Below are 14426 nucleotides of genomic sequence, written 5' to 3'. Positions count from 1 at the left end.
TCCAGCACAACTGTCGACGCCCAGGTTATCCAGTTTATGACTCAGTATTCTGGATGGAGTGAGAAAGAAATGGGCCTTTCTGGCAGTGTACCACAAAGCTGGGAAAGTCAGGTGCTCAGTCACACACTCTCACTTTGCCCCATGGAAGAAATCACGAGCTAAACATCTGCTGGCACTGAGCTGTGCCACCTGGGGGTGGGGTGACACACATAAAATGAAACTGTTCCTTTCATCGTCTTCAATGGGTCCAATCTTGGATGTTTTTGCACCAACAATGTGCTGGAACTTCTCTGCTGGACTCCTGGACTTCCATGAAGGCACTCTTATCCATTAGTGTCTAAATTGGTGTTCTTTGAGAGTGGGATGGTAGAAAACTCCTGTACTGCCATTTTGATGACATTTCTTTCCATTAATTCTTTCTTTTGCCCACTGAAATTTACTGTTGAGCCTCTCCAGTGAATTCCTCATTTCAGTTATTGTGCTCTTCCACTTCGGAATTTCCATTTGGTTCTTTTGTAATTTCTATCTCCTTAATGATATTTTCTATTTGATTTTACAGTCATCATACTTTCCTTTATTTCTTTAAGCATGATTTCTTTTAGTTCATTGAACATGTTAATAATGGCTACTTTCAAAGTTTGCATATTAAGTCCAATATTTGACTCTCACAAGCAGTATGTGCTGCCTTTTTAAAAATGATGTATAGGTAATATTTTCTTGTTTCTTTGCACGTCTCACATTTTGTGTTGGAAACTAGATGTTTTAGGTAATACGTTGTTCCAGTTCTCGGTACTGGTCTCCACATCCTAGGACTTATTTTTTATGCTTGCTTGTTTGTTTAGTGACTAGCTGACTTATTTTAGTAAATTCTATTCCCCTAATTCCCATGGTGTTAAACCTCTGATGTTGCTCCTCTGGGGTAATTTGGATTTGCCTTCAGTCATCCTGGGATAGTAGTTTTCGCAGGATGCTCTGTCTCTATGACTACATGTGGATATTAAACTCCACTAATTGTGGCTGATTTGCTCAACAGTTTTCAACAATCCACTAAGGTAATAAACTGCTCCACAGAAAAAACCAATAAAATTAGGATACTCTGGGCTTCCCTGGTGGCGCAGTGGTTGAGAGTCCGCCTGCCGATGCAGGGGACACGGGTTGGTGCCCCGATCCGGGAAGATCCCACATGCCGCGGAGCGGCTAGGCCCGTGAGCCATGGCCGCTGAGCCTGCGCATCCGGAGCCTGTGCTCCGCAACGGGAGAGGCCACAACAGTGAGAGGCCTGCGTACCGCAAAAAAAAAAAAAATTAGGATACTTTGACAGGAGAGCTCCAGAGGTCAATGTTTGAGCTCTGTCCCTACCACAGGCAGTCTTCTCCCTGCAAGCCTACAGTTAAACCGCATGTCCAACCAATCTAACAATCTCTTCCCAATTACCTTTCACCACAACCTCCACTGTTTTTGAGGGTACCCTTAGGCTTGAACTTCTCTGCACTGTGTTGTAAGTATGATTTTTTAAAATTATTTATTTATTTATTTATTTTGGCTGCATTGGGGTTTTTTGTTGTTGTTGCTATGCGCGGGCTTTCTCTAGTTGCAGCGAGCGGGGGCCACTCTTCGTTGCAGTGCGCAGGCTTCTCATTGCGGTAGCTTCTCTTGTTGTGGAGCACGGGCTCCAGGTGTGCAGGCTTCAGTAGTTGTGGCATGTGGGCTCAGTAGTTGTGGCTCGTGGACTCTAGAGCACAGGCTCAGTAGTTGTGGCGCACGGGCTTAGTTGTTCTGCAGCATGTGGGATCTTCCTGGACCAGGGCTAGAACCCATGTCCCCTGCATTGGCAGGCGGGTTCTTAACCACTGAGCCACCAGGGAAGCCCTCTGTTGTAAATAAAGCCGGTTCCTATGGGAAGAGATAAGGAGCTGTTTTATGTCCCACTTCTCACTGCAGGCAAAATCTCTGAGCTATAGCTATGAAGTTGGGAGTGTAGACAATGACGTACTTCTGAGTGACACATCTTCAGAAAATGAGTATTTGGTAGGTGTGGGAGGTTGCGTAGTAATCTCTGGTATTTTTGACTTCCCTCTATTAGTGTGGAACCACTACCTTACATGCCAGAGCCAGGGTAAGGGTAAGGGCAATTGGGCTCTCAGTATTCACAGCAACACTGTGCTCTACGTAGAGCCTTCATCCCAGAAGTAAGGTCTGGGCAAAAAAAGGCAGCCCCTACCACTCATTCACACTTGGCCAGCAAAAGGTGATGGAGGCAGGATGAGGAATGCTCTCATCCTGCTCTTCACTGGAAGACAGCCCTCCAAGTGGGAGCTGTGAGGAAAGGAAACCCTATTTTCTTGACTGTACCAATCTGGAGTGGAGTTACCATCTTGCTCAGCTGGGAGATGGGAAGGAAAAAACAAGTCTTGGTTCAAATACCACAGATTCTTAACCAAATTTTAGTAAATTTCTCTGAATAAATGTTTCTTCAATTGCTCTATGTCCTTTAGAACATTTCCATAGACTTTAATTTAAAAAAATAGTAATTGTCACCAATTTTTCTGGGGAATGGGTCCACAAAACTCACACCATCCATGCTGTCTCTCTCAGCCAGTGAACACATTCAAAGCTCTCCAAAAATCCCCTTCACATTTATAATAAAGTCCAAATTCCTACTAAGCTTTATAAAGTGCTGCACGATCCAGTTCCTACACATCACTGGATCTCATTCTTTAGCACTTTTTATTTACTTTACTTACTCTGCTCTAATCTCTGTCCTAAAAAGGGTGGTCTTCCTCAGGGTCTTTTTATTTTCTGTTCCCCGTGGAAAGTGCTTTTTCACATTTCTCCATGAACAAGGTCGTCCTCATTTCATTCAGATCTCTGCTCAAATGTTATTTCAAGACATTCTCTAAAACAGTACCTCCCATTCACTCTTTATCCATGTATTCTGCTTTGATTTTCTTCAGAGCACCTAAATTTACTTAACATATTCATTTTCCTATTTGCTTAGAGTCTGTTTCCCCATTTGATTAAAAGCTCTAGGAGGGCAGGGGGCTTTGCTTGCCTTATTTGCTACTGTATCCCGAGTATTTATAACAGTACTTGGCACAAAGTCAATACTCAATAAACACTTGTTGAATAAATAGACATAAACAAGAATCAAAATATTTTTAAAGCTACTTACATTTTAAGTGACATTAACAGGTAATCTGTTCTTACTTACATCCATAAAGAGCAAAACAGTAACAGGGTATGGGAAAAGAAGTTAATAGTGATTTATTTGGCAAAGAAAATATAAACAGAAATGGCCAAAAGCCAGGAATTTTAAGTTCTGTTTTAGTAATTCTAAAACTTATGTTTATAAATAGCACTGCAGACCTGCCACTGCCTTTACACTACATACACCAGGACCAAAAGAAACAATCACCTCTAACTCAATGGGAACATGAAACAATACTAAAATAACAAATGCTTATACTATGATCACTAGTTTTTACAGTTAGGGATATCAGAAGATTTAGAAGCTAATCAAATTGAAAATCCTTAATCAGATATAAATTTTTCACTATCACTAATTATAAGTAAAAAGCTTTAGCATTAAAAAAAGAAAGGATATTATTTCCATGTCCTCACTTTCACTCCATATACCTTCCTATTAAAGCCAAGTTTTGCTTTAGCAAGGCTAAGCCAAAGAAATGTAGGTTATGTAGTTTTACCTTGAGTCCTGTTTTCTCGTCATCACTTCCATTATTTGTAGATGGTGTCTCATCTCCTTGCCTGGAAACCAAGACAAAATCTTCACTATTAAGAGTAGACACAGAGTCTGAGGAGACACTGATTTTTCCAACAGAAGCCTTGTCATCCATGACTCAAGAATGAAGCTCAACTCATGAATGATTAAATATTTTAAAAATGCCTGAAAAACAAAAACCATAAAGATACTCATATAGAATGTCTGCCAGATATTCAATTATGTTCTAATTTTTACAAAATACATATGGAAAAACTTAGGGGGGAAAAAAAAAACTTCCAAAATCTTTCCCAAAGACTTTCACTACTTACAGTTTAGGCTTTTTATTCCAGATATAAGGGAATTTGATGAAATTGAGGGCCAAGGTACTTCAGATTTCAAATATATAAATAAATAAATAAAACATATTCCCTTGAGAATAACTCTGCCTACCTACACTGATTTCTTTGGCATATGTTGTAACTCTATTCTTTTTAGAGAAAAATTATGAAGTACTGAACTTGTTTTCTATCCTTTAATTTGTAAAGCTATATAAACAAATGAAATTGAAAGCGCTTAGGACAATAAGGTTTTCCTAACATTGCTGATACTTATACTAACAACATGTTTTAAGAAACAAAATTTCATATTAACCCCCCCAAAAAATAAATTCAAGGCAAGGCAAGCATAAATTCTAGAGCAGGGAAATACCTTACATAGCAAGAAATCAGAAGTCTATTAAAAACTCAATATTCCTATCCCACAGTTTCTTAGAACTCAGCTCAATATGAACATTACCAATAAGAGTTTCATGCCAAAATTTTCCAGCAAGAAGTTAAAAATGTGTCAATTATGAAAAGCTATTCAATTATTTATTGACTCATGGAATAAAACTCGAACTCATCTACCATTTAAAAACGTGGTTCTGGGGACCTCCCTGGTGGTCCAGTGGTCAAGAATCCACCTTCCAACGCAGGGGCTGAGGGTTTGAACCCTGGTCAGGGAACTAAGATCCCACAGGCCTCAGGGCAAATAAGCCAGCGTGCTGCAACTACTGAGCCCATGCACTCTAGAGCCCACGTGCTGCAACGAAAGATCCTACATGCCACAACGAAGAACCCACCACAAGGAAGACCCAATGCAGCCAAATAAATAAATAAATATTTTTAAAAATTCCTAAAAAAAAAAAAGAAAAACCTGGTTCTGCATATTTTGTGGCAATGTTCCCATTTGGTTGCCAAAACAACAACAGAACAGACGATACAACATTATACTCAGAGAGCTTTAACCAATAAACAAAAGTTGCTCTAAAAAAAAAAAAAGTTGTTCTCACTGTATACTTATCTTGTACCTCAAAGAGGTAAAGGTTCTGAGAATCTGTTTAGCCTCTCCAATTAAGAAGTCCTGATCTATGCTTTGGATTTTTAATTGAACATACGTTTATTGAGCATACACCATATGCCAAGCACTATTTTTTCCTCAAAGGCTAACATCTACATAAACACATGGCAGCAAGAATTACACAATCCCGGGCTTCCCTGGTGGGGCAGTGGTTGAGAGTCCGCCTGCCGATGCAGGGGACACGGGTTCGTGCCCCGGTCCAGGAAGATCCCACATGCCGCGGAGCGGCTGGGCCCGTGAGCCATGGCCGCGGAGCCTGCGCGTCCGGAGCCTGTGCTCCGCAACGGGAGAGGCCACAACAGTGAGAGGCCCGCATAACGTATAAAAAAAAAAAAAAAAAAAAAAAAAAAGAATTACACAATCCCTGAATACCACAGTTAGAAGAAAACCTAGAAATTATCAATACTGTTAAACAGATAAGGAAATGGCAACCCCAAGAGGTGTAGGGTCATTTAATCAGGCATAACTAAAGCTCAAACCCTGGACTCCCCGCTTTCTATTTAAACTAACTTCCTTGCTTAAAGGCTTTACGTTTCAAAGGACTAAATCTAAATGCGTAGTGTAGCATTTAGAGATGCTTCAAATGTACTTTTGAAAACTTTTTTTAAAATGTAGTTCTGCTTCATCTATGCAATGAATACTTACCAAATGTCTAGTTTATAAAGAATAGAATATGCTAAACAAGAAAAAATAGATTCTTGCCCAAAAAGAGTTTATAATTTAGTAGAGAACAGAGGCAAGTTGAACAGGTTAATAGGTACTGATTTAGGGTAAAGAAAACTATGGAAACATGTTGGAAGAGTTAAAAAATATACTAGAGGAGGTAATATCTTTGCCAAGGATATATATGTTAATACCTTGAGGTATCTGCCCTCCTAGGATCCTCCTCCTAATGTGGTTCCCTTGCTTCTGTACTCAGACAACTAGAAATAATCGTTCATGACCTAATAACCCTCCTTTTCCAAGTGGCCTGCCCATTCTTTCCCCAGAGTCAAATGCACTGCCTGCCTTGTTTCGGTTCCCATAGCAATTTACATTTTTTTACAGTACCTATTATGTTGTGTTACAATTTGATGTTGAGTCCCTGAACAGCAAACTTAATATTCATATATCTATTTCACAGATTAGGAAATTGAGGCTTAGAGAGACAGTGTAACTTGTTCAAGGTAACGGTTGTAATTTAACTGGTTAGAAGCAAAGCTAAAAATTGAACCAACATATCTATGATTCCAGAAGCTAAGCTCTTTCCATTAGATTATGATGCTTTTCCAATGCTACAAATGTTTGGGCTTTGTTCCAAAATAGTATCAGATAAAGGAGTCTCTATCTTTTTTAGAACTTGTACTTTGGGTAAGATTTTCATGTTTAATTAGTATTTTTTCTATCTTTTAAAATGTTACTAATAGTAAGATAGCAGAGGGCCTGGGAAAGTTCCCTAAAGCTATGATCTCAGAGACACTGAGAACTTTCTACAGTATTCTAGACTCAAAAATAGTATACTTTGGTATTTATACTATGAAACTGAGAAGATTTGGCAGGCTCAAAGCTCAACCTATTTTCTTTGAGGAGGTGACAGGAAAGTACACTTTATAAGATACTTTACTATTTGTTTTGGCACCTGAAAGTAACTGAATCACTCAGTGGGAATGGGATTTATCAAAACACTACGCAGTACAGGAAAGGTTATATACTAACACTCCTCTTCTCTGGCCTCCATGGGCAGAAGTGAAAAGGGAGCCCATGGCCTCCAAGGTCTCTGAATAAGACCACCCCTTCCCTGGCCTCCACAATAAAGAGGTGCCCCAGAACTTGGTATACTCCTGGCAAAATTCTACAGTATTTACAACCTCTGTCTTGAGACCATAAAAACTAATTTTGTTGTCTTTAATCCCTACTTACACCAATTACCACATGAAGCCCCCTACTCTAATTCCAATTCTCATGGACAATAAAGTATAAACTTCCTCCCCCAAATACCCTGCACTGCCATCCCTCTTTCTACTTTTCTCTATACCACCTATCACCATTCGACACGTTTTACATTTTAATCATTTGTTTTTAAGTATCATGCAAGCATAAGGGCAGGGATTTTTGCCTGTTTCATTAGCTGCTGTATCCCTAACAAGTGAAAGAATGACTGGCACATACTAGGTGCTCAAATATTTGCTAAAGAAATAGGATAAGTGACAAATAAAGATGGAAAAGAACAAGAGCCACCCATGAAAAGGCAAGAGCAGCTTTTACAGACTGACAGTAAGAACAGAAGTCATATTTGTGACGGTAAAGCACACCATTAAGAGAAAAAAATCCAAGTTAGTATGCTGGTTCTACTATTTAATAATAGTGCAAGCATGGTCACACCAAGCCTCAGTTTCCATAAATGAAAATGGTGTACTATCTACCTCATGGAGCCATTATAAAAATTACTAAGGAATAGATATATGTATATCCAGGAGCCAAATGCTATTGAAGGGCTGTCAAGAGTCTTGATGACGGCCAGTTCTTTTCCGTTTCATCACTCTCTTCATTAACTGGAGAGTGAAACTAACTTCCTATTTTAAAGGAATTAACAAGTAAAACTGATTTTGGAAATTCAATTTAGGAAACAATATTAGTGCAAAAATATATAACATTCTTAGTTCCATATTCTAATTTATTTATACCTAACTAAATGCAAAGGAATACTTTGTATCTTTGAATAGTACTTTACAGATTACTAAAATATACACATTCTTTATCTCATTTTATCATCCTAACAATTCTGTAAGGTAGACAAAGATTTTTATTCCACTTTAAATAAAATAATATACATATGAACACCCTGGTATTTGGTAGGCACTCACAGTTTGTCTCCTTCTTATATAAGTGATGAGCCTAGACCCTTATAACATGTCCAGTTACCAACAGGGCCAGGTTGGTGAGTGCCAGTTCAGGGATGTTTCATTCTATCTCCTTTAATACGTCAACTAACTTAAAATGATAGGTAATTTTGCTTAATTATGCAACCTCAAAGGTTCAGTTATGTTCCATCCTGCTCTGTAACGTAAGTGACAATTCTATGCTCAACTATGCACTTCTGCAAAGATCATAGTAAATAATGTACCTCAATCTTGTTGAATGAAAATTCATTTTCATTCTCAATCTCCTCTTAAAACTATAAACCCAGCTAAAGGAAAGTGAAATGTAAAAGAACTAGCCATGGTAAAGGCTCTTTTGACAGTTCGTCAAAAGCAGTCAGTTCCTGGATAATCAGTGTTTACTTTTTAAAAACTTGAACTTTTTTGGGACAGAATACCATCAGATATTTGTACTGTTTCTAACATCATTCACAGCAGTAACATAAACGGTGAAATTGCAGTGGCATGGATTTGCTAATGTGCAATTAGTAGAGGAAAAATCACCTCCCAATAAGTGACCTACGAAACTTGATAAAAGAGGTCTGCATGATACTTGTAATTGAACTTGACATGCTTGAGACAAGTAAAATGTGCTAGTTCCCGGCCACTAGTTCAGCACTCTGGTTCATCTTTATTTCCTTGGTTTTCCTGAAACTCTTCCTGAAGGAGAAGCACGAACTCCTCCTGCACTTCAATGGGACTCCCCACTCTCACTGAGCAGTCCCTCTCAAAATCTGGCTCCCCTACCTCTCACCAAGCTTCACTGCACATCCTCTTTTAAAAGATGAATTCAAACCTTGTCTATGTGACCCTGGGTACTTTAACGTTCTCTGAGCATCCGTTCGGAAAGGAAAAAAATATATATCTATAAACATTTAAAAATCAACAATACAAAATTTCAAAACCCAAACTATTCTTTTGAGTTCTCATCTTATTTCTACCAGCTGAAATAAATGAAAATGCTGATCATTTCCATATTGTGAAACTCTTATCTTTTTGCTTCCATCTTCTACCTCTGGTACCTTTTCCCAGCTGTCTTTTAAGTTCCTTTTCTTCTGCCCATTCTTTATTTTTTCTTTAAGTTTAAAAAAAAATTATTTTATTTGTTTATTTTTGGCTGCGTTGGGTCTTCGTTGCTGCGCGCAGGCTTCCTCTAGTTGCGGTGCGCGGGCTTCTCATTGCGGTGGCTTCTCTTGTTGTGGAGCATGGGCTCTAGGCGGGTGGGCTTCAGTCGTTGCGGCACAGGGCTCAGTAGTTGTGGCACGTGGGCTCAGTAGTTGTGGCTCACAGGCTCTAGAGCGCAGGCTCAGTAGTTGTGGCGCGTGAGCTTAGTTGCTCTGCAGCATGTGGGATCTTCCCCAATTAGGGCTTGAATCTGTGTCCCCTGCATTGGCAGGCAGATTCTTAACCACTGCACCACCAGGGAAGCCCCTCTGCCCGCTCTTTAAATTCATCCTGGCCTCTTTCTTGTTCCATCCTGGCCTCTTTCTTGTTCCATGGAACAAGATCCCTTAGCTATCTCAATACCTCATGTGGTTATAAATGTATGTATATGTGTGTGTGTGTGTGGGTGTGTGTGTGTGTGTGTGTGTGTGTGTGTGTTTGTGTGTGTGTGTGTGCACGCTGATGATACTGCAGCCCTGTCTTTCTCCCTAATTTCATGTGGGTGTTTGTGGGTTTTTTTCTATTCAGTACTGAGTGTTTGTTATGTGCCAGGCACTAGGTACAGTGTTACGGAGAGGAAAGGTACTCTTTCCCCTTGACAGGCTTACAGTAAAGAAAATGGACAAGTAAACAAGTAATTACAATAGAGTATAGTGCTTGGTATAATAGAGGTATGCAAATGGTGTTATGTGAATACACAGGTGGGATCTGCTACATGTGTCCCATGTCCAAAGCAGACCGCATCTTCACACAACCATATTCTTCCGCATATCTCCCCTAACAGTGGTTAATAACCACTGATCCAAGATAGAAATGTCCCCCAAAATCCGTGACTCCTTTTCTCATTCTCCCTTGGGATTCTAATGGATTTTCGTTCCAAAACATACCCCAAATATATTCCTTCTTTGCCATCTTTCACGTCACTGACTTGAGCATTTCATTCTCTTTCAACTTAGCTACAACATAAGTCTCCCTTCCTAGACTCTCTCTAGTCATTATCAAGGCCTCATAGTTAATTTCTAAAATTCAGATTTGATCATATATCTCACCCCTTCCTTTGACTGCTCCTGACTGAAAACAGAAAAAAATCCAAACTCTTTATATCATTAGTTCTTAAAAATCTGGAGCCAATCTATCATTCTAGTTTTATCTCCTTCTATCAAACCATACCAGACAGCTCACCAAATATATCATGCATTTTTATACTTTCAAGGCTTTGCTCATGCCATTTCTTAAGCTAGGAATGTGACTTCATTTCCCCCATTAGTCCTTCTTCCCCACCAGCAACCTTGCGATACAATCAAATATTCAACCTCCCCTTTTCCCTTCTGAAACATTCCTTTTTTCCCTCTAGGGCTCCAAAGGCTTTTTATTTGCTTGTTTTTTAATTTTATCACAGAATTACAGCATTTATTACACCATAAAATGCTATACATCTTTTCTCCTATACTATATTGATCATTCATTCCAGAAACAATTACTTAGTATAAACCACCATGGTAAATACTGCGAATACAATGAGCACACATAGTCCCTTTGAACTACTTGTGGACAGGGATCTTAGGTTTTATTCGTATTATCTTCATATCCTTGCTATGGCAGTCCTCAATAAATGTGATTGGATGACTAATACTCTTTCATTAGTGTTTAAGTGATAGAGTCTGTGTAATGTGAGATGGACAAATGACAAATATGATACACTACATGCGTGTCTGGGATGTGGATACGAATGACAACTGGAAAAAAGAGACTCAAAAAGAACTACCCTTGAGTGTGCCTGACTCTTCATCAAGTTTCTAACTGTGAAAACCAGTTAAACAACACTAAGCCACAAAACATACCTTGGATTCCCTTTGTACCAAAACACTCATCACTTCCCTCCCAATCCTCATCATTTTTGTTTGCTCAACCAGTGAAAAAATGAGCACAGCTTTAGGGAATCTTAAGGAGGATACTTAAATCATCTTGCTAAATCTAAAGAGAGAACAATACTTAGCAGTTCCTGAGTATCAATTATATATGCCCAACATGGTACTTAGAAGCTTTATATGCATTATTACTAATCTTTACATTAACCTTGCCAGAAAGGTATAAACTTCATATATGACAGACAAACTGAGGCTTAGATTGGTTCAATAACTTAAGTTCACAGAGACAATTATAGAACTTGATCCAAAACCAGGTATCTAGGTGCTTATGTCCTCTTCAGGAATGCATCTCTCCTCCTTGGTGTTCCTATCACCATTCTCTCCCCATTCCAATCCATACTCTATGTTGCTCCCAGTTATATATACCCTTCTAAAACATAGATCTGCTAAGATTACTCTCTGTTGAGAAAAAGACAAGTCAGGAAGTAGCAAGAGAGTCAAGTCTCAAAGATGCTGTAGCAGGCCAATTCTTGTGGGTTTGTAGCTCTTTAAAATTAAACCACAAAGAAGTTATTTTTAAAAATCATACAATCTTAATCTCAGCTTTTTTCTTTCTTTCTGGCTTTGAGATTTGTTTCGCTGCATTGGTTTTCATATGAACTTCTCACAGCTTATCCCTGGGAAGGGTAGGACAAATCTAACAAAACTCAGTGGAAAATCATCCCGTCTTTAGAAAAATAAATTCCTTTCCACCACTGCTAATTGCTAAACAATAGATGTGTCTTTAAGTCTGACTTTGAATTTGGGGGCTGTTTCTTTGAATTATTTTAGTGAGCTAAGAGAACCATATTAATTTAATCCTTCTGAATAATTTCAGCTTAGCTTTAAAAACCAAAAAGAAAATATAATTTAATCATCTTGGGCCTACAGCACAAAAAGGCAAGAAAAACCAGCTTAACTAATAGTCACTTTTAGGCAAATTTTAACCCATAATGCCTGTGACAATTAACTTCTTTAAACTATGAAGTGACTCTTTTACTTCAATTCCAGATTAACTATAAAAGATAAAAGCTTAATTATAGGAATATAATAGCTAAGACAAATTTTTTAATTTTTAAAAAGATTTAAAAAGTTTTAATCTTTAAAAATTGTGGTTAAATGTACATAACATAAACTTTACCATTTTAGCCATTTTTAACTGTATAGCTCTGTGGCTTTAAGTACATTCACATTGTGCAACCATCACCACCACCCATCTCTAGAACGTTTTCATCTTCCCCAACTGAAACTCTGTACCTATTAAATTCCAACTCCTGTTCCCCCAGGCAACCAACATTCTACTTTGTCTCTATGAATCTGAATACTCTAGGTACCTTACATAAGTAGTAGAATCATATAGTATTTATACTTTTATGGCTGGCTTATTTCACTCAGCATAATGTCTTCTAAGTTCATCTACATTGTAGCATGTGTCTGAATTTCCTTTCTTTTTAAGGTCAAATAGCATTCCATGGTATGTATATACCACCTTTTGTTTATCCATTCACTGGTCAATAAAAGTTCTAAAAGCCTAATTTTAACTTTATAGGATCTTTAGGATAAAACTCACAAAATCAATACAGAAAAGTGCCTAAAGATGACAGCCAATGTTCTCAGAGTTACTTCTCACTTTCTCAATGACTAATCAAGTTTCATTAAGACTTTATAAAGTTAACAGTCTGGTATTACATTGAAAAACCAACTGGGATTTGAACTCCTTAGTCCTTTTTTTTTTAATTTGGACAATGTTATAGTTTCAGTTTTCTCATACATAAAATGAGGGGAATAAACACTTTCTACTCTTTTGTGAATGAGAATATCCAGGAAAGGGGTGCGGGGCGGGAATGCCAGGTGCTTCCCAGTCCTAATCCATGATGTAAGCATAATTAGTTCCACTTTTACAAATGAAGAAACTGAGAATCACAATCCTTAAGTATCTTACCTTCAGTCGTATATTAAGTAAGTTCAAGATTTGGGGTATCTATATCTTTCTGATTCCAAAGTTCACACTCTACCCGCTATATCTTGATACTTTTAATGAAAGGTACAAAAAGTAAGAAGTGGGGATGAAATGCACATATAACAATTCACTTAACTCTGTGTTGATTTCTGAGTGCAATAGTGCTGACACCTGAAAAAAATAAACCATATAAGTGGTTTTCCCATGTTCCTTTGGCTATTTCAGGAAACAGCACTTTAGTTTTTTGCAGAACTCTAGGTACGCTGGCTTTATGCCCCTTCAACACAATATCTCTGCAGCTAAATTTTAAAATTATTTGGATGCCATTGCCCCAAGAGAAACCCACCTCTGGGAACACAAGGAGAGTTAGTTAATGTTAATGTATTGGCCAAAAAGTTCGTTCGCGTTTTCCCACAAGATGTTATGGGAAAACCTAAATGAACTTTTTTGCCAACCCAATACTACTTATTCACAAGGTCAGATTATACTTCAAACCTCAGTAATATACATTTTTTGTAAAAGTATCCTTGTATTTACTTTTTCTGGAATGGATTTCTAAAGCACAATGTAATTTACACTAGTGTTCTATAAATATAAAAACATAAACATTTTTAAGCAATGCAGGATTTCCTAAAGACTTTTTCTGGACTTCTCTGGTGGTGCGGTGTTTAAGAATCCGCCCGCCAATGCAGGAGACACAGGCGCAATCCCTGGTCTAGGAAGATCCCACATGCCGTGGAGAAACTAAGCCCGTGTGCAACAACTACTGAGCCTGCGCTCTAGGGCCCACAAACCACAACTACTGAAGCCCGTGAGCCCTAGGGCCCGTGTGCCACAACTACTGAGCCCACGTGCTGCAACTACTGAAGCCCGTGCACCTAGAGCCCGTGCTCCACAACAAGAGAAGCCACTGCAGTGAGAAGCCCTTGCACTGCAACGAAAAATAGCCCTCGCTCACCACAACTAGAGAAAGCCTGCGCGCAGCAACAAAGACCCAACGCAGCCAAAAAAAAAAAAACCAAAAACCAAAAAAAAACCCCACTTTTCCTGCTTTCAGGAAATTAGTCAATATAGTTCCTTCTCAACCACAGCAAAGAATATGTATCTATTCCATTTAGAATATCAATCTGTCTATACTTTGATCTGAAATGTTTAAACTCTGTGAATTTAATGCTAAGTAAGCAAATCATCTGATAGATAATCAAAGCCTGAGATTAATGCAGTAAATATGGTTTCTCTTTTCCATGACCTCTGATTTTCAAGGGAATGTGTGTAGACAAACCATGAATGTTTGGCAGAAGACACACAAGTTTTCTGAATCTTCTGATACAAGAATGCCCTGGTCCATAGTTATACAAGGAAGGTGGGACGTTTGTTAA

The 14426-nt window shown here is 38.5% G+C and overlaps 1 protein-coding gene across 10 annotated transcripts in view; it reads right to left on the bottom strand.

The window, feature by feature from the left end:
- Nucleotides 1–14426, bottom strand: part of RABGAP1 (RAB GTPase activating protein 1) — a 179581-nt gene that overhangs the window by 152387 nt on the left and 12768 nt on the right. For 9 of the 10 annotated variants that reach the window (XM_029201909.1, XM_029201906.1, XM_029201907.1 and 6 more), the window contains exon 2: nucleotides 3705–3904. The exons of the other annotated variant lie outside the window; for it this stretch is intronic. In XM_029201909.1, the coding sequence (XP_029057742.1) occupies nucleotides 3705–3854 (150 nt within the window). In that variant the 5' untranslated portion in view covers nucleotides 3855–3904. The remainder of the gene's footprint in view (nucleotides 1–3704; nucleotides 3905–14426) is intronic. 10 annotated transcript variants of the gene reach the window in all.

Source organism: Monodon monoceros, unplaced genomic scaffold (assembly GCF_005190385.1).
Source record: "Monodon monoceros isolate NGI ecotype Baffin Bay Population unplaced genomic scaffold, NGI_Narwhal_1 Super_Scaffold_5, whole genome shotgun sequence".
Taxonomy (NCBI): Eukaryota; Metazoa; Chordata; class Mammalia; order Artiodactyla; family Monodontidae; genus Monodon; species Monodon monoceros.
Note: the sequence above shows the minus strand (reverse complement) of the source record. Positions and strands in the feature narration are given on the sequence as shown.